The following is an 18,814-nucleotide window of genomic DNA, read 5'->3' as shown; positions in this document are numbered from 1 at the left end:
TGGGGCAGTAGTCATGCCGTCACAGCTTCCATCCCCACATTTCAGGAACTCAGCGAAGCAACTCCTGCATAAAAGGAGTTACAAGTTCACTCTTCATTAGACTCTTGAGGTATGTACTACGGACTCCAGCACCGCCAGCAAGGAAGTGTCTAGCTCACGTCATAATCAATCTACCCCCAAAAGAGAGCACTTTAGCTCTATGGTCACATTTTAGTGACATGTTCAGCCTCCGTCCTCAGCTAGAGGAAACTCCACGCATTTTATACTCTTCTGTGCCAAATAGAATCACATTTGTTGCGGCACCATCTCACCGATTGCAAGATCATGAGGATTCATTCAATGCCACCATGTTTTTACGTACCTTCAAATGGCTTCCGGTCAGACGGGGTCTGAGATCCAATAACTTAGGACTGCTCCAGACACCCAAGTCAAAATTGTCGCAAGTCAAGAGCGGGCGTTTTCCATCCTCTACTCCGCATCTCTGGAACTCCCTTCCCACCTGATCTGAGGCTATGCTCCGGCCTCTCTAAATTTAAAAGCAAATTGAGGTCCCCCCTATTCGAATGAGTCCCCTCATGGATACTTTCTTCCCGGTTATAGGCCCTGCTTAAATGTCTTTGTTTTGTCTTAGCGCTCCCATGCCCCCTGCTTTGTCTCCAGCGCTATAGAAATAAAATAAATAAATACATTCCTGATCCAGCTGCAGCTTGGCCGTGACAATCTTTTTTGTTTGGGGTAATGGGTTAGAGGGAATGAGAATTTAAATGAATAGTGTGCTGAGTAATGTGTTATTTGTATGCTTAGCTTCCGTTCTAATGAGTGCGCTTAGAATGTTGTGGTGCGATTAGGTTTGGAGTCATAATACACAATATCACATGTGTGATGTTATGCAACCACTATACTTGAAATGAACTTCAGTGCATTATTTTAGCCATGTAAGTCCAGAAGTAGAAGTGTTTTTATATTTATGTTTTTAAAACCAAAATAAAGTACCGATGAAGATGAAACTACAGGTCACAGAAAAAAAGAGGTGTAGTACAGAGCGCTATTTTCAGCTAGAATTTTTTTTTATTATGGCCAGGAAATCTGAACGTAGCCCTACTGTTAAGGGACGGCGTTCTCAAACATGGCGACTGGATATGACAGAGGAACGGCCAATCTAAACTTCTCTTACTACGCTGGACTGGTATGTTCAGGGTCAAACATTTCAAGCTGCAAGCTACTCGCCAGGCATACCATGCAAATCTGCCCCCTCACTTCTCCACATGCACACAGCACACCATTTCTTACTCGCCAACAGTCAGCTATCACGCGCCAGTGGCAATGGAACCTTTTGCATATATGATCGATTTGTGTAAGGCTCATTGATGCACAAAGGAATATTGCGGGAAACGGGAGTGTTCAAAACAAGAAGCGCCCAGTATCGATCAGCATCGTATGGATTTCATGGCCATGGAAGCACCACGTGCAGTGCGTGTCTTAACATTGTCCCCTGTTGAAATTGGGAGGATCTCTTGAGCCACCAACATTACAGTCTCCGAGCTCAACATTGCTATAGCGGACCGGCAGGCATTTGCTTTATTACAGCAATGAAAGGGTTTGTTTCGGTTCCTTCCATATTTAAAAAAAAAAACAAAAAAAACAAAACAACGAAATACCATTTAAAGAACTTCTAAACATATTTTTGTAATCGCCAAAATGTTGGAAGATATGAAGAGCGTTATGTCGTACAGTAGTACAAATCTTACTTTCAGATCTGTAACATATTCCTGAATTACCTAAAATGAAATCCAGGTTTGAGAATTACATTTTTATATGAAATGTAAAGAATACAAATTTGCTTTTTTTAAAAAAACACATTATAAACATCAAGATGTGGTCACTGGCTGTGACAATACTCAGGTCCCTTTTGGTTCAGATTTGTCTCGAGGATGTTCTGCGTATACATGCAAATTCCAACATAACCCACTTACATTGCCAAAGTCCCATAATGCCAAGGCTCATGTATGCTCCCAAAACCTTTCAGAATGCCACACTGTAAGTTTTCCTAATGCAGAAAGTTTTTACCCGGCTGCCGGTAGATGTGCATCAGTGGGTGGGTGGCAAACTGGGAGCGAGCATATGGCACAGGGGCCGTCAACCTTGACCAGCTCAGTCAATGGTGAGGGATCACGGGAGTCAAAGTCCAAAACATCTGGACAGCCACAGCAACAACGGTGTGATCGCAATTCCAAGGCCCACATGAGAATCAGGATCACATTTAGAGGGAAAATGTCAGACAAACTCTGCCAAAAGAGCAGGACACCGGTGTGATGGTTCGGTGGCATTTTACCGGTGTGATGGTTTGGTGGCATTTTATGAACAAAGCTGTTGAAGTGGAGAATTTCCTGCATGCCCCCTCCCCTCCTAAAATGAAACTCAAAGATTTTCAAATCTGTTCAAAGCATTTAATGTCCGATAAGAAAATGATGCAGGAGTTAATTATCTCTGAACTATTACTAGCTAAATACCCAGCTAGTTTGAACGGATGAAATACCGACTGCAGTCAAGTTAAAAACAAAAAAAACATGTACCACTTAAGTGGACAACAACAGACTTGTACAAGAATCGGGCCACACAATCTGCACTTGCCACTACCCACTGGCTAGTGATAATGGACTCTTGAGGGGGCAAGTGGCTTTTTAATACTGGTAAGGAGCATGTAACTTGAAATTTTGATCCATGTTAGAGTAAAAATACATGTTCGGGTAATCTTACCGACTAGCAAATTGAGTAAGAAAATGGTCCAAGAATTTTCCACAAATATCAGTATTGTCAGCAAATTTAATAGGAAGCCATGTGGCAAATGGGGTTCTGCGTGCGATACAGAGTTTGTCCAAACCGCCAATACTAGATTAAGAACATTCCCACAAAAATGAATCAACTTTTTTCAAGAATGGCTCCTATAAGTCGACTGCCGAAGAGCATCCGACAATCTCCATAAAGCAACACGGTCCTAAAACGTTCGCTAATGGCAACAAGCTGCACGGGTACAGCCACTGGATCCGGTTCAATTGGGATTCACCCGTCGACAGTAAAGCGCAGCAACTTTATTATGCATAATGTTTTGTAGATCCCTGCTACATTTGATGGGTTTGATAAAGCCTTTAATGGAAAAACAAATTTCCGCAACAGGGTATGAACCGTTTAAAGCACTACTAGTCTGACCTTAACATTTTTTTTAAAAAAAAGACGACAAAGGGAACTAAAACCAAAAGATAGTGCATTGTAGGAGAATGAAAACAAATAAAAAAGGCATTACTCTTGCTCTAGGTTCCAATTTCAAATATGTAGGAATGCATGGAGGATGGAGGCTTTTGTGACCAACTAGGCATATAGCATTTATAATCACATATTGTGTAAAGGTATAAAAAAAAGTCTATGGGGGGGCAACAAAATAATTTTATAAACAGACATGGTGAAAACACAAGTTCACCCGCGCTTAAGAATGAGCCAAGCAAAGGCATTTCTCATGGTCTTTTATGGCCCACAACTTTGGCCCGTCAGTTAATTAGGCAGAATTGTCTCTCTTGCACACTTCCACTGTATATTCTACAGAGCAAGGTAAAGTACAATTCTCCACGCAGACCGGACGACTCAGATCGTTGAGCCACACCAATAATTATTTGCCATACACTGGACTTTGGTCCTCCCTCCCAACCCTGAGGGCGTTCACCCCTACAAGAGCGTTGAGGCCATACCAATGGGATAAAGGCACTATATAAACGACAAACTACTACTACGTGCAAATGATTACTGACCTCCTCTCAATCAGAATGTTCAGAATAGTCAATTACTGCTGCTTCTGACTGCACTCCAGCCATTCTGACTTCAGAAGCAGCCAGGGAAACAACAGGGCGCATTTCCCTGCAAGCAAGAAACCGCAATGCAGTTTCACAGCAAGGTTCCTTTCATCAAGGCACTCCAACGTAATTTAACAAAAAGTGAAAGCATTACAAAAACAACATTCACTTGAACACTGCACCTACTGCAAGCTTATGATAAAAGTGCACCAGCTCCACTAAGTTGACTATGCAAATGCTTACTTTCTAAAGACAATCTAGCCATTTGAATATTACAAAATGAAACCACATTTAATTCACTAACACAGATTCTGCACTTCACTCATTATCAAGCTGACATGTTTTACTACCACAACTCCAAAACCTTTATTGCAATCAGTATTATACGCCAATATATGCCTCGACCTTTAGGAGGGAGCATTATCAGTAGGGATAATGATGCTTGTGAAGTCGGGGTCATTACCCTAAAATAATGATCCCTCTTGATGTGCAGGAGGATACATTAGTGAAGAACAAATAGACTCCCTAAAATGCATTTGTAACTTGTCTTGAGAAGAAAGTAGATTGTTGGGTACTGGCCCTGGGGCGCTACCCAATCCTAACCTTTGAGGATACAAGTATCCTGTATATTGGAAAGATGAATGGTCCTACTGTACAATAGCACTCAAAACAATATGGAAGCCAGGATAAGTCTATATAATATTCCAAGAGAGCAGCAGTGAATCTGCCAAATGGAGATGATGGTAACACATCACTGGTTTAGAGACTTGGGCAATGTTACCTGCTACCCACAGGGAACATATCACGATGAATAGTGGGCCCATTTAAACAAAGGACTCTGGGCCTAGATGTACAACAACTCTGTGAAGAAAAGCGAGTAAAATGTTATTGCGTCAAAGGAACCGAAAGATAAATAGAAGGGCTCTTCTACGTTCATACAGATACGTTTCAGGGAAATTAACGATACATGCTACATGTAGCCCCACTCGGATTGTAAGAGGCGAGGTGTGTGTACACAGTCTTAAGGAAGAGGAGGCATCAATACACACTATGGGATTATTCTCTATAAAATAACGCTGAGAGGCACTTTCAGGTTGGAAACAAGGCGGACAAAGTCATAAATACATTGTAGGCAAGGAAGGTGTAATTAGCCAGTATCTACGTTTGAGACGGAACAGCACCAACAGGAATGATTTTGAGGAATCAGCTGCCACCCTCACAAATCACAAAAAAAAAAACGGCGAGCAAAATCTTTACCTTAAAAAGGCCATAGTGAATGCTAGGAAGCGGGTCTCCAACATCCACAAGGAGATTTTTCTAGAACCAAAAACACACATGACAGATAGGTGTGTGCATCCTCATTGTCGCATTTATCTTCCAAAATAAAATAAAGCATTTTTAAGCGCTGGAATTGGTTTAGAAAAGGGATCCTTAGGTACACCACCCACGCGTTTTGCTTAAAAAAAAATAAAAAATAAATAAAAGCATAAGGAATGTTGTGGTTAGAACAGATGTGTGCAAAAGTGAGGGCAGCAGATAATGAGCTCACCCAGAGATGTGGGGTATCCCCAAAGTCATAGGTCCTACTCCCTGTGGATGCTGCAGTGTGTGTACATTTACAAAAGCTCTCCACCCGGGTTGACATTGGTCTGGAACGCATATGGCAGCAACGTTCATTTACCAATTGTAATCCTCAGACGCTAATATATTGCATCAAGTGTCCATGCCACAGGATTTACATTGGTATGACCACGCACGCGTGCAATTAAAATAAGGATCCGCGAACATAGGAGCTGCATGCGCACTGGAAACCTGAATGCACATCTGGTGTAACATGTTCAGGATTTGCGTCACTCAGAAAACGATCTTACATGGACGGTATTTTTACATCCTGATGGTTCCAACAAGGAAGAAGCGCTTTTCATACTGGGAACAAAAGCTAATCTTTTTGACCAGAAGTTACATCAATCAGGGGTTTGAATGAAGAAATGATATGTAAAAAGTAGGAAGATCAGGGAACAACCCTTTGATGTCAGAGGAGGATACGTGCACGTTGTGGTGACACCAATAGACAACTAGTATTTTGATATTACTTGCAATATGGCTGATTGATTGCAACCCTGGTTCCCACAGTCTGGCATCTGTGTATCGCTTTGTGGACCTGAACCGAATAGTCACCTTTGTGCTGTGCGGCCATTTCACATTAGGTATACACATAGTGGTTTCTCACACCATCATGGTGTATCAACACTGCGACATCCTTATGATAGCACTCCTCCCAAAGTATCTATCCCCAGTAGTTTGTATCTTTGATATTAATAGCGTCTCACCTTCAAAATAAATGGATAACCATTGGATTACATGGTTTAAATAGCCCTTCAAATATGGCTGAGCTATTTCGATATGCACACAGAGTTAGGCACCTGCGTATTATCACGTGGTGAACATTGCAATGGTCATTTACGCAATGCTGCTATTTTCTGCCGAACGTGCACGTAGTGAAACCTTGGTTCCAATGGAAAGAGAAACCCTGACACGAGGTACGTGCCAGTGAGCTTTATAATAAGCACTTTCATAAACCTCTCCGTTAGCACAGCCCACAGTGATTTCAATACAAATGAGTGACTATTTATGAAGGGTCTTTCGATCCTCTACTTTATGCAGATCCCCATGATGGTGGATTATAAACCAGCCAGACGCAGCGAGGGAGAAAACAAGCAGGATAACCTTTCAGAACCTGTGTGAGCACTGCCTCTCTAAGAAGAAGAGGAGGAAAAGGGTCACCATTTTTGCCATTTGCACCAGCAGGCCAAACAGTGTGGTCCAATGGTCATTGCTTTGTGACGAGAGCACAGATCAGAGCGCAGCAGTGGTCGCAAAGAGGTGGCAACGTGGGGCTGAGGAGCACCCAGGTGGTCTCGCTGGGAACACCGGGCATGCAATGGCATGCATTGCTGCCCACGGTGCGCAGGCAGTTAGTAAGGATGGCAGCACCAAGGGCAATGATAGCACGCCTCGGGGGTAACTACTTCACTGACCTGGGCAGAGAACAATTATTAAAGCAAAGGCTTCAAGATCTTGGGGCAGATGCTCCCAAATACTGAGATTTTGTGGTCAGAGGTGTTACCACGTAGTGTGTGGCAAGGTGCAGGGTCCAATGTGGCTATGGAAAAATCCAGAAAGAGGGTGAACAAAAGTATGTTAAGGTTTATGCAATTTGAAGGACTAGTTTCATCAGGCACCGGATGCTGTGCGAGAAGGACCGGGTACATTTTGCTAGCAATGGAGTTCACCTGTCGGAAAAAGGGCACGATGTGCTCCTCTTGGATGTTTTTGCTGCTCTTAAAAGGGCAGGATATGCGTAAGGAGATATGGTGGGTATACGTGCATATGTATAGGCGCAGAAGTAGGTGGGGGCATCGTGGGTCGCGAGGGCCTCCCCCAAAGCGTGGCAAACTTACTGGGGCAGTCCTAGCCGAGAAGGAGTCATGCTGTGGATGCTGCCGCAAGCATTACCCGCTGGCTGCACGAGCCAGGAAAGAGTTCGACAGGCACCGACACCCTCAGGGACAGTTGGGACTCCTCAACAAACTGACTGCAGTTGCCCAGTGTTATTCGCTGCATACAAGGATAGGAGAGTCTACTCGCCTGGCAGTATAACTACCAGAGGCGGGCGTACCCGCTATAACTAAAACCGAAAGTGACCATGTCACCCGGAAAGATGCAAAAGCTTAGTGAAGGCTCACCGGTTTGTGGAACCCTGGGAATAGTGAGGGGCCACTCGGGGAGGTGTTTGTAGGCAAGGTACACTTGTGGCCCGAGTAAAGCTAGGACCACCTTGTTGACGCCAATAAAGAGATCATGCTTCTTCCCATACAAGAATTGTCTGTAGATTATTTGGGTGGTAAACATACGATTCATCCTTAAGGTGTTGGGGCCTCAGTATGGGTTAGCCCCGCTACGTGTATGTGGAGAATTGTGGGGTGAATGACTTATGTCTGGCTTTTGAATGACCAGCAAGGAGGTAATGGGGAGTTGTCATCAGTGTATCTGCAGCAGGGTAGGTCAGCAAGATATCCACTGGTTAGTCCCGCCAAATCTATTAGAGCCGGGTCCTGAGGCCACTGAAAAGCCGACACCTTCCTAATTGGTAACTGCCTAACTCGGAAGCCAACCCGTTGCAATCGTTTTGATGAATTTTACGGGGCGTGGGTCCGGGGTTAGGGTACATTTTATTTATTTTGGGAGTTGTGAGGAAGGGCTGTAAAGAGAAAGGTATCGGGGGCTACTCCCCCAAAAAAAAAAGCAGCCAAACGGATGCAACAAGTTCACATCCTGCGATTTGTAGCAGATCCCCAATGTGCCAGCAAACCGCTGTTCCTTTGCCTACTCTGCCTTCTGGCCTGGCTTGCACATGGGTCTGGGATTAACCCTCATAGGCTGATGCCCCAACACCATCACAGCACTGTATATACTCACTGGTGTACACCAGATCTACCAGGGACTACTGGGGCTGTCAAACTGGCAAAGTCACATGCAGCACCGGGGCCATCAAGGGAGAGCAGGGGGGCAGCGTGCCCCAGGACTCGGGCTTGGGGGAACCTCCGAGTGGATGGACGCGCAGTCCAATGTGTTCTTTACATGGGGGATTGTGCTGCCTGTCCTTCAGCAGGAGAGCGTCCCCTGCAATTCATTTATTTTATTTGTACAGGAAGATAATGAAAGATGGGGCTCAGAAGTGAGCTCTGCCACAGAGGCGGACTTAACGGTTGCCAGGCAAACAAATGGCGAGCGGGCCCCTGTGCTAGGCCCTGCCCCTTCCACACAGCACAGGGCCCTTTCTGCTGTGATGTCAGTCCAGCTCCTAACAAGCTGGGAGAGCAACTTCGCCTTGGGAAAGGGCGTGGGCCCCTGCACCCTGCCTCCTTTTCTCCGTCTCAGCCCCCCTCCCACTCCGTCCGCCCACCCCCAGCGAGCCCGAGTCCGAGCCTGCGGGGGCCCGCGAGCCATCAGCCCTCTGTAGGTGCCCATATGCATGTGTGGACCAGCTGTGTGCCCGCATGCTTTACCAGCTTGAAAAGACCGTGGTCCAGGCCAGGGGTGGGCAAAGTATTCACAAAAGAAGCCGAATCGCCAACATTCGTCTAATGTTACACTTTGGCAGACAGGCAAATTGTTCTCGGTGTTAGCCGATTTGGGTCAAATTGACCTTTGACACAGTTTTGCCTGACACAAAAACACATGAAACGATAAATTTCCCTTGAGGAAAATGCATGACATTGCTGATTTCACCCACCACGCACGCAAAATAGAGAACATTCATTCTGCGGCTTGCAATGTGAGCATTTCTGTCAGCCCTGCTATTGGAATGTCACGTATTTGGTTTCTGTAAGGACCAGCATGGATACAAGTTGCTTCAGAGGGCAAAGAGGTGGGGGAGGGAGAGAGAAAAGGGTAAGTGGAGGAGATGAATGTTGGAAAAGGACGTGAACATTAATGGTGCTCTTTGAGCGGCATATTTCGGCCTATTTATTTATGTATCTATGGATGTATGTACGAGCACTTTAATGGGTTTATTACAGGTGGTTTTGGAATGCCACCCATTCATCCTTCTGCCCACCCCCGTGTTGGACGGGACAAGTTCCCTGGTCCTTAGGAGGGGAATGCAGAGGTGAAAGGAAGGATGGGGGTGCTATGGGTGGGGTGCTAGCACCTGTGGGTGCTCTGATTTCCTGCTGTTAGATGCAATGAGCGGTGAGCACCTCTGCATGGCTCCCAGTGAGGGAGAGATGGAGGAGCAGATGTATTGGCCAGCCCGAGTGGGTGAATGGACACGTGGAGGAGCAGAGAGGTTGTAAACAGACTGATGAGAATATTGCAAAGGGCTCTGTAATTCCACACTCTACAGTACACCAACCGCTATACAGATCCAAGGTTTTCACTCTCCAACCCATGCAGCAAAAGCTTAACACCATCATTCTGCCGTTTTGCAATGCATGGCTGCAGCAACGCCCGCACAAACAGAATGACATCACTTTTCTGCTACAAGGACGCGTATGTTCTCTAGGTTTACAATATTTAGCATTAATAGCAAAGCCTGCTGAGGAGGGCAAGCTGTTTCCAGTCAGTCACACCCCTAGGTAACTGTAATAAAAAAAAAACTTAATAAAAAATGGCTTTTGTCCCATAAGTTTGCCCTCGTGCACTTGTGACCACAATTAACTCCGCCCACCCAAAGCTCCGCCTCCATGACCCGCCCACCTAGGGCCCTGTTCCAGGTGCTGCCACAGGGCCCTTTGCCTTAAATCTGCCACTGCTCTGCCACCTCTCATTGCTGCGGCGAGAGTGTAGAGAAGCAGAAAGACACGAGAGGGTTCATCTCCGGTCAGTCAGCGTGTTCACGTTGCGGAGACCCATTACGTCAACACGCTGGCTGACAGGAGAGGCCTCCTCTTCTGTCAAGTGTCTATATGCTGGAGGAGGGAGGGGCATCGGTTCTCCTGTGGCTGCACAGCCACGTGTGGGGATGCTTGAAGGAAAGTTATTTTTTTATTTTATGAATGTACGTGTGTATTTAAATGAATCTTTATGCGTGCGTGTATGTTGATGTTTGTTTTATGTATGCATGCACGGAGTTGTGTGAATGGTGGGTGGGTGCACAGGTGAACGTATTTTATGTGAGTGTATGTGCGAGAGCCAACCCCTAAATTTAGCGGCCCTGCATGCAACTAAATTTAGGGATGGGGGATGCTGGGGGCATGCCATTATTTGATGCTTTACCCTTCGTGCACAGAACCACGCATCATGGGTAAAGGAAACAACAGTGTTATTACGTGGGTAAAATGGACTGCACTAAATGTAGGCCAGTAATACAGTTTGCTTTTAACATTCATGGACAGTTACTGTACATCACCTGTCACTGTGTGTGATGTGCGGGCTAGGCTGCTCCTTAATGCTGGTGTCACGCACTGCATGCGATCATACTATCCTATATGCATCTGATACAAAGGTTAGTTTGGAATAAACCTTTCTTCAGTAGAGAAACCAAACTTTGCTGTTGTTTTTGTGCAGTTGTAACAATAAACCATATTTGGGCGCCTCCACACAAACTCAAAGGGAGATTTTTCACGTCTCCTGTTTTCAGCACCTCTGCCTCTGGCCCACCAATGTCTTTCCCCCGGGCCTCATCACACCTTGCGACAGCCCTGTGCAGCACAACCACATGACTGTGTATATTGGCCAAGTGGAACCTGCAGCTGGACTGAAGGGAAGTCTGCAAGCTTGCACTGCCACAACTGCACACTAACCGGTGGCAGCTACCATAAAAACCTGCTTCTTCCGCTAGACCCAGCACCAGAAACACAATTAATGGCCCTGCTCCTCACCACGAACCAGCCCCCCAATAAGAGCCATCAATGACAAAGCAATAGAGTCTGGCTCCAGCTACTGCACTCTATGTGGGGCAATAATCAAACGCGCATTTTGAGAACTACATGTTTGGGGACATCCAGGAGAATGCAAAGAACATGTGCTCCAAGATACAGGGACTGTCGCTGGAAGGGAGTGAACTATTATTAGCCACTCACCTTGCACTTCATGCAGAATTCCGCCATCAGGGGACAGCTAGTCCCTCCCGTTTTCCTAATATTGACTCTCCAGTTTTTGTTTATCTTCGGCAAAGACATTGGGTGAGTAACTGGTTGACCACTAAGGCCCATCTACACAATTGAATATCTCCCCCTTCAATTCAGAAAAATGCTTTCATTCATGAATGGTGGAAGGAACCTGCTGTTGATGCACTTCTCACACTCGATATCCACAAAATGAACTCACTAAGAACACCGCAAGCTGGTTTACTCACGTTAGTATTGGGCATTCCATGCAATTCATTTGCAATGTAAAAAGATGATCAAACGATAGTACCTTTTTTATCCACTATCTTTATTATACATGAAATAAATCGACAGCGTCATTATGCATTTGTTGTAAAATGTTTTATTTTCCATTTTCCAACATAGGCCTGTTTTTAAGCAGACTTTCAGGTTTCCTTCAAAGACCTTTGAAGTTGGTGGAGAGTAATCAACAGTTTGGATAGCACAAACAGTCCTACTTATGATGATTAATCGTTTTTTATTTGGACTGTGTGATGAAAAAGGCTTTCAACAGAACAGAGTAAAAGACAACGTTTGGTTATAGTTCGTCTTAATATACTCTCAAGAAGCAACTAGCAGGGTTAGTAACGTACCACCTGTAAACAGAAACATTTTCCATTGGGAAATCAACTATCGGAACACAACAACAGGTGGCAAATATGCGTTATTGAAGAGTTTATACTGGACAAAAGTACCAAAAAAGTAAAAAATAAAAAGGATCAGAAACGTCTGAAACATATACCTGGAAAAGAAACCAGAACTAGCTTGCCTAACTACAATCTGACAACGCAGCCTACTTTGCTAAATGATTACAAACAAAATTGGGAATTATTAAAATAAAAGCATGTTTTTCGGTGGTTTTATTATAAGCACATATCTGGTAATAACTATGCACAGTTTACATTAGAATAAAATCATGATTCAAGGAAATAGTCACACACCATTACTCTGGCAAGAACATCAAATGAAAACAATGTATGACGTACAACACTAAAAACGTCATCTATACTCCAAAAACACTCATGTGGTCTTTTTAATCCAAGTAAAACAAACTGACATGAAAAAATAAAATCGAGCACCATCAACCCAACCGGAGGATGAAAGATATGAAGTTACTCATTGTAAGTGATCCAATGGTGAAGAATCTTAATATTTCCCAACTGAGATTTCAGAAGCCAGAATTAAGCTTTGTATTATCACGAGGAAGGGGCACTGAATGCTGCCCCTTACAGCGAGAATCCTTGGGCAAGTTTCCAAATACTGTGATGCCTGCTGGGCTAAAACGAAGATTGAATTCATGCCATGAGCATGTACTGGGCGTGATCCATGCACTCAATGGTTATTTGATGTGTGGGATTCCATTGATAACCTGTCAAAGGAATCTTTACGGATTATTGGTAAAATATGTATGCTGAATATTCTAATCGACAGGTGCAACGCAAATTAGGAACTCAATTCCTGCTAGGTGCTAAAATCCCAAAGGCAAAATAGCCTTGAAAGCAATGCAATGAGCGGAGCAGTAGGGTAGCGAGAGACGGCGGATGGGGCAAGGAAAGAGGAGGCGAACGGGACAAAATAGTAAATAGTTCTGTAATGGGGAATTATCATTTATGAGGTCAATCAACCATGACCGGCTGGACTTGTATGCATGGAAGCACATGTGCATTTTGATTTGACGATGTTCACAAACATAGCAGGCTGACAAAGTGTATATGAATGATGATATGGCTTTAATGTCCATTGGTCTCCCCACATATATGTGTGGTGCAAAGGGGTTTAAAAAATAAATAAAAGTCAGCATTTTCGGCAGCTGCAATAATCACATACACCCCCCCCCCTACTAGATTTAAGTGGAAAATAGAACAGTACTTTTACCAGCAACGGGAGATGCTGCACTATCAAGAGATCCGGTTCATAATGCTCAAACATTAAGCATTAATTGACGAATTAGGTGAACGGCACCAATATCTGGCCAGAAAATCAACAAGAGGATTGGTTATCCAATGAAGACATGGGAGCGACTGTGTTGCAGCGTTCGAGAAAGATTGGCCGAGCTAGAACCAGCTCTGAGGCTTTGCACATCTTCTGGTAGGCAGGAGGTAGTATATAACGCGCCCCAAATCCGTCTCTCATACAAAAAGAGAACTTACATTTTGTGTCCATTATATGCAATCCATCATGCTTCAAATGCCCCTCAGATATGCCCTTTATACAGATTCTGAAACATACATAGTTCATTTGAGAAATGTATGCTTGAAAGGCACACCATGACCTATGAATTAAAAGTATCTCCTAGAAGCAGTTGGTGTAAAGCAGGGCTCGAGTCGAGGGTGGACAGAGCCCCCCCACATTTTTCAGAGGGCCCCTTGATGTGCTAATTTCGGATGACGCAACATTCAACTAGTATGTTAATGAGCCCCCCCGCCCCCCACCACTTTTTTTTGTTAGGACTTTACCCCTGGTGTAAAGCCTAAGCCACGCTCGCCTAAGGCATAAAGAACTGAAGGCATTCCAGCAATGTCAAACATTGCAAGGGATATTTAAAGATTGAAGAAACGCCTTTGTGAAGTAGACCTTTATAAAAATGGACGTCGTGAATGCTTAGAAACGCATTGAGCATTGGAAGAGAACTTCTCCACAAACACCAGACAACTAAAGATGTTGAGTGGGGAGTCTATCCGGAGCAGACTCCAGAGTCCGGTGTGGGGACTGCTTTACAAGTGAATACAAGAAATACTAACGCCAATAAGGCAGGCAGTCTATCAAGCCTCTGGCATCTGGGACTCTTTCTATTTAATTGTCAGCAGAGGCAACCAGTTTCAATTAAGGCACAAACTGAACGTTTACCTTTCATCAAAAAGAAACCTACAAAAAGGAGGTATTGCCCCATCACTATAGCGGGCGTGTAGCCAGCATCTTCCACTATCAATAACAATCGTTTTTGTTCAATAGAACGAAAATCTAAAACTAAATTGCCACAAATTGGTGTGCACTGGCCTTCCCTGGAACAGGCCACCCAACCATATTTGTCCTTGAACAAAATTCGGACACGCTCTTTTTGGATTCCATTCCTTGTGGTCTGTGCTCTCTTTGAAAGGTGGGCTTACTGCCACTCAGTCACACCCGGAATCATCTCTGAATCGGATCAAAAACGGGTTGGCCTAGACATGTGTATGTCCTGCTGTCACCCTAGAGCTGCTCCAGTGACACACAAGCACCTCACAATTCTCTGTACCATAAATAGTTAAGAAACATAATGAGAAGGGCAGTTTTACTTGTAAAGCGTGGAAGTTCCTAGGCTCTGCTGACCGGAAGTGAACAGCAGGGGTCAGCATAGTGCCCTGCAGCAGCTGAGTGCGTGGGCGGGACCAGAACTAAAAAAAAAAGGTATGCAGCGTCTGATCGTCACCATTGCCTTGCTGATCTGGTTATTCTGTACCTCCAGGGGAGGAATTGGGCTGGAACAAGACAGAACTGCACTCTGTCAAAAACGGTCTTGCCAGAGCACCATTCCGTGTAGACACGAGGACTCATGAAATGCTAGATATAACTTGTCCATTACATATGACCAATTATGCTTTCAATGTCTTCTAAATATGTGTTAACACGCCTTCATACACACATGCAAGCACACACACAGCTGTTTGTATGTGGGCCATGTGGCCTGGTGAGTGAAAAGTACCTCCTGGAAGCTTTCAGTCTGAAGCTAATCAGGCTTTTCAAGATTAGAAGCAGATGCTAAATAGCTCCCAGCAATTTTGATACCTGCTACTACACCACAGGCAGATCCAACACACTTCGGACCGCCTGGCAACCCTAAATGCATCATCCACGTAGGCGGGAGGCAGCGGGGTTCAAAAAGGCAGAGTACTTCTGTGACGGCAATCAAAGTCTTCTGGCCAGCATACATCTCCCTACATGTTTCACTCATCTGGAGAAACATTGGATGCTGTATGAAACCAATGCAAAGTAAAACATAGAAAACGCAATTTTGTGTCATGGCGCAGGTCCCACCACATATTAATGTGCTTCTAACACGCCCTTCGATAATGCAAATTGAGGCACTCGCTTCCGCTGTAATTGGTGGGGAAAAGCATCCATTTAGCAATCAAATAAATAATGGATGACCACACTTATCGTGAGCAATTAGCCTTAGTGTTTCAACAAAAGGGATGCTTTCCATTAAAAGCTCTTTGGTGGGTGGGTGGGTGTGGGTTCTTCCTCAGTTTGCAGAGCCCCGTCTCTCACCAGAGAAGGATCTCCGATGTAGACTTCTCCCCATCACCAAAAGCAGGTGCAAAACCAAAAAGGTGATGGCTGAAAGGTTTAGACAATCTAACCATGGGGACAGCACCCGGCAACCCTCCAGACCATCGTTTTTCGCCTACCAAGCCATTACAGAAGGGTAAAGACCATATGCACATGAGACTTGGTCCCACCACAAAGGTGGCCGTCCAGCCTGAACTGCTAGGTCACATCCCTTCTGCACGAGACCGCAAGCATCCCCAGACATGCTTCAATCCCGGTCGTTAGGTTGTCAGTATTTATACTGAGTCAAGTCACCACTGTAGTAGCGTCGGAGTGCCTAAAAGTTAAGTCACTGCTCTTAGAACCCAGTTGAAAGCGCTTCAGATGGCGAGTTTCACAACCAGTGGCCGTCACCAGCAACAGCATGACCTCACAACGCCTATACCATAACAAAAAGCTAAACGTACAATCAATTTAATGAAATGTAAGCAATGGGAAGCAGACAAGAAAATGCACACTGTATTCGTGCAACAGTATGGGAAATTGTGCATAAACTCTGGGTCTTCCCGGATGCTGTTGTTGCCGGTTTTAACACATGGAGGAGTGGGGGCGTACTATACCGAGAAGGTTACATCAGAAAGCACCGATAGTTCCAGCCACCAGAGCAAAAGAGGCTGCCTGCACTTCAGAGCGAGAAGTCCACATCAACACAGGGGGGGCCACACTTCCTGTAATTGGAGATTTAGGTTTGAAGGGGGCTTCCACATTCCCATGCATAATAGCCCGCCCTCTCCCCACCCATAAAGGTTCATTGCGGTCATGACCCACAAACACAGATACATACACGTTTACCACATGCCAAAAATTCTGTGCAAACGCCAAACCATATACACATAAAACACAAAATCAAACACACAAGAACCCCTGGAAAAAAAGAGCCCCTATTGACATGTTAAACACAAGATGTGCCAAAGTCATACATCTCAAAAATGAAACCTAGAAGGGCAATGAATTGACAGGAACCCCCTTCCACGGAATCTCCTGTGATTTGCACCTCGTTGGCACTACCAGACCCCTCGTAACTACACTCCAAAGTATGTTCCCGGACATAAAGCACAGCCAAGGGGTCCGCTTTTGGTGTCCCTCGGCGCACAGAGCTTTCGGGGGGGGGGGGGGGGTGGTAGGAGGTACAGCGTTCGCTCACAGACAGGGGGGCTTGGCTCCACTCACCGCTTCCCTCCTGCCGCTCCGGCTGCTGGGACAGAGTGGAAACCGAGGTCTGGCCCATGTCTGGCACAAAGTTTCCCGGCTACTCCGGGGGTCATGATGCGGCTCTGCGGGGCTCCGGGCCGGGCAGTTCGAACGGCTTCACCATTTCCCGGGGTCCGTGTACGCGCTCCTGTTCCCTGAACCCCCTGCTTCTCTTCAGCTTTCAAACTCCGGGGCTTCGCAGGAGGAGCGGCGGCGGCGGCTGCTCCTCCTCCTCCTCCTCCTCCCCCCGGCGAGCTCAACAGGCAGTTCCTGCCGCAGGCTGCGGCTGCATGCCTGCCTGTCAGTTTCCACCCTCTGCAGCGCTCTGAGGCCGGGAGGGCCTGCGGAAGGCTGAAACCTCTGGTCTCACTCCCTGCCCTGTCGACCTGCAGGCCTCTGTGTACAGCGGGCACAAGCTTCACACTGGAGGATTGACTGGCTTTGTCTGGGGACGTTTCTAAAAGTCTAACACCGCCTCCTCTCTCCATGGGGCGGGATGGGAAACTGTTTAGCTTAGACGTACAAACGTGCAATCTTTTCTAAACTATGCAACTCGAAATGCTCTCCATTGTTCGGAGAACTTTAGCTTGCTGACTGTTTTTGTCTGTCAGCCGGGGACCAATTTATTTCTCGAAAAAAAACTCTTAATAAAATTAGTGGCGTCACTAGAAATTGGAACTAGGGGTGGAGGGGGTGAACGGGAAGGGGGCAAAAGTACTACATGGTGGGGAGGGGTGGTGGCACACAAATGAGGGTCAACAGGCCAAATTGGTTTAAGTATAATTATAATTGGTTATGTATAACGCGCTTAATACCCAGAGGTTTCTAAGCATACCTATATTTTACCAATCTGTTTGTCAATAAGCATGTTCAGGATAGCTTTAATGCAATAAAAGTTTTGCATCAAGTTAATAAACATCATAAAAAAATGAACTCATGTTCAACAGTTGCAAAAATGCCCCTGCAGTCAACAAGAGACTGCATTTTTTTTATTTCAAGCAAACATCACTCCCAGCACAGCTTCAAATAATGTGTAGTTTGAGGTGGTATTTAGCAGAAGAGACATCACTTCAGGCTCAGCTTTAAATGATCGCTAGGGAAAAATAGTCAGTTTAACAGAATAGCTATCACTCATACCTCAGTTTCAAATGATAGTCAAGGACAGGCTGTTTAACAGATGACACGTCACATAAAGGCACCAAGTACAGGGGGAAAGTAGGCAACTGCTCCCTTGGTTCTTTAGCAATGGTTGTAGGAATGTAATTTTGCCCAGTAGAATTGTTCACAATTTTCAGTTTCTGGCTGTACACCGCAGTGGGAGAGAGTGAATTTTTTTAATTGGGGGGGTTTACATATTTCCCCCAAATATGCTGGTCTGTCGGAGCGTAGTGAGGGAGCCCGAACCAATTAAGAGGTATTGGGGGGCTTCATACCCAGATAATGTTTTTAAAATATGGCTTAAAATGGTGCATACATTGGTTAAAATGCCAGTTTACAATGGGTTTTGCATGGTAAAGCATGAAAAAAATCCAATAGATGCAAGTCACCAACAGTGCAGAGGAACATTTCGCCAAGACAATTTCAGGTTGCTTTTGGCCACAATATACATTTTCACGCTGGCTGCACCCATACATTTCCATGCTAGCTGCACCCCACTTAAGCACATATTCATGTCTTTTTAACTCATAATGCCAGTGATGATTCTATAAGAAATCATGTCATGTAAAACACGCTTGTTCTGCCAAAATATGGCAGTATCCCCACGTAAGAACGTACTCCAGTTGGCTTTACCATTAAAAATGCCCTGCCATAGTATGAACA

At 45.2% G+C, this 18,814-nt stretch overlaps 1 protein-coding gene across 4 annotated transcripts in view; it reads right to left on the bottom strand.

The window, feature by feature from the left end:
• The window catches only part of PHACTR2 (phosphatase and actin regulator 2), a 951,421-nt gene that overhangs the window by 619,696 nt on the left and 312,911 nt on the right, over positions 1-18,814 (bottom strand). For 2 of the 4 annotated variants that reach the window (XM_069607613.1, XM_069607615.1), the window contains exon 1: positions 16,973-17,427. The exons of 1 other annotated variant lie outside the window; for it this stretch is intronic. In XM_069607613.1, coding sequence (XP_069463714.1) covers positions 16,973-17,030 — 58 coding nt within the window. In that variant the 5' untranslated portion in view covers positions 17,031-17,427. Of the gene's footprint in view, positions 1-16,972; positions 17,499-18,814 lie in introns of those variants that run through there. One more of the 4 variants, XM_069607616.1, reaches the window with a different exon arrangement.

Source organism: Ambystoma mexicanum, chromosome 4q, assembly GCF_040938575.1.
Source record: "Ambystoma mexicanum isolate Mex_15411 chromosome 4q, UKY_AmexF1_1, whole genome shotgun sequence".
Classification (NCBI taxonomy): Eukaryota; Metazoa; Chordata; class Amphibia; order Caudata; family Ambystomatidae; genus Ambystoma; species Ambystoma mexicanum.
Note: the sequence above shows the minus strand (reverse complement) of the source record. Positions and strands in the feature narration are given on the sequence as shown.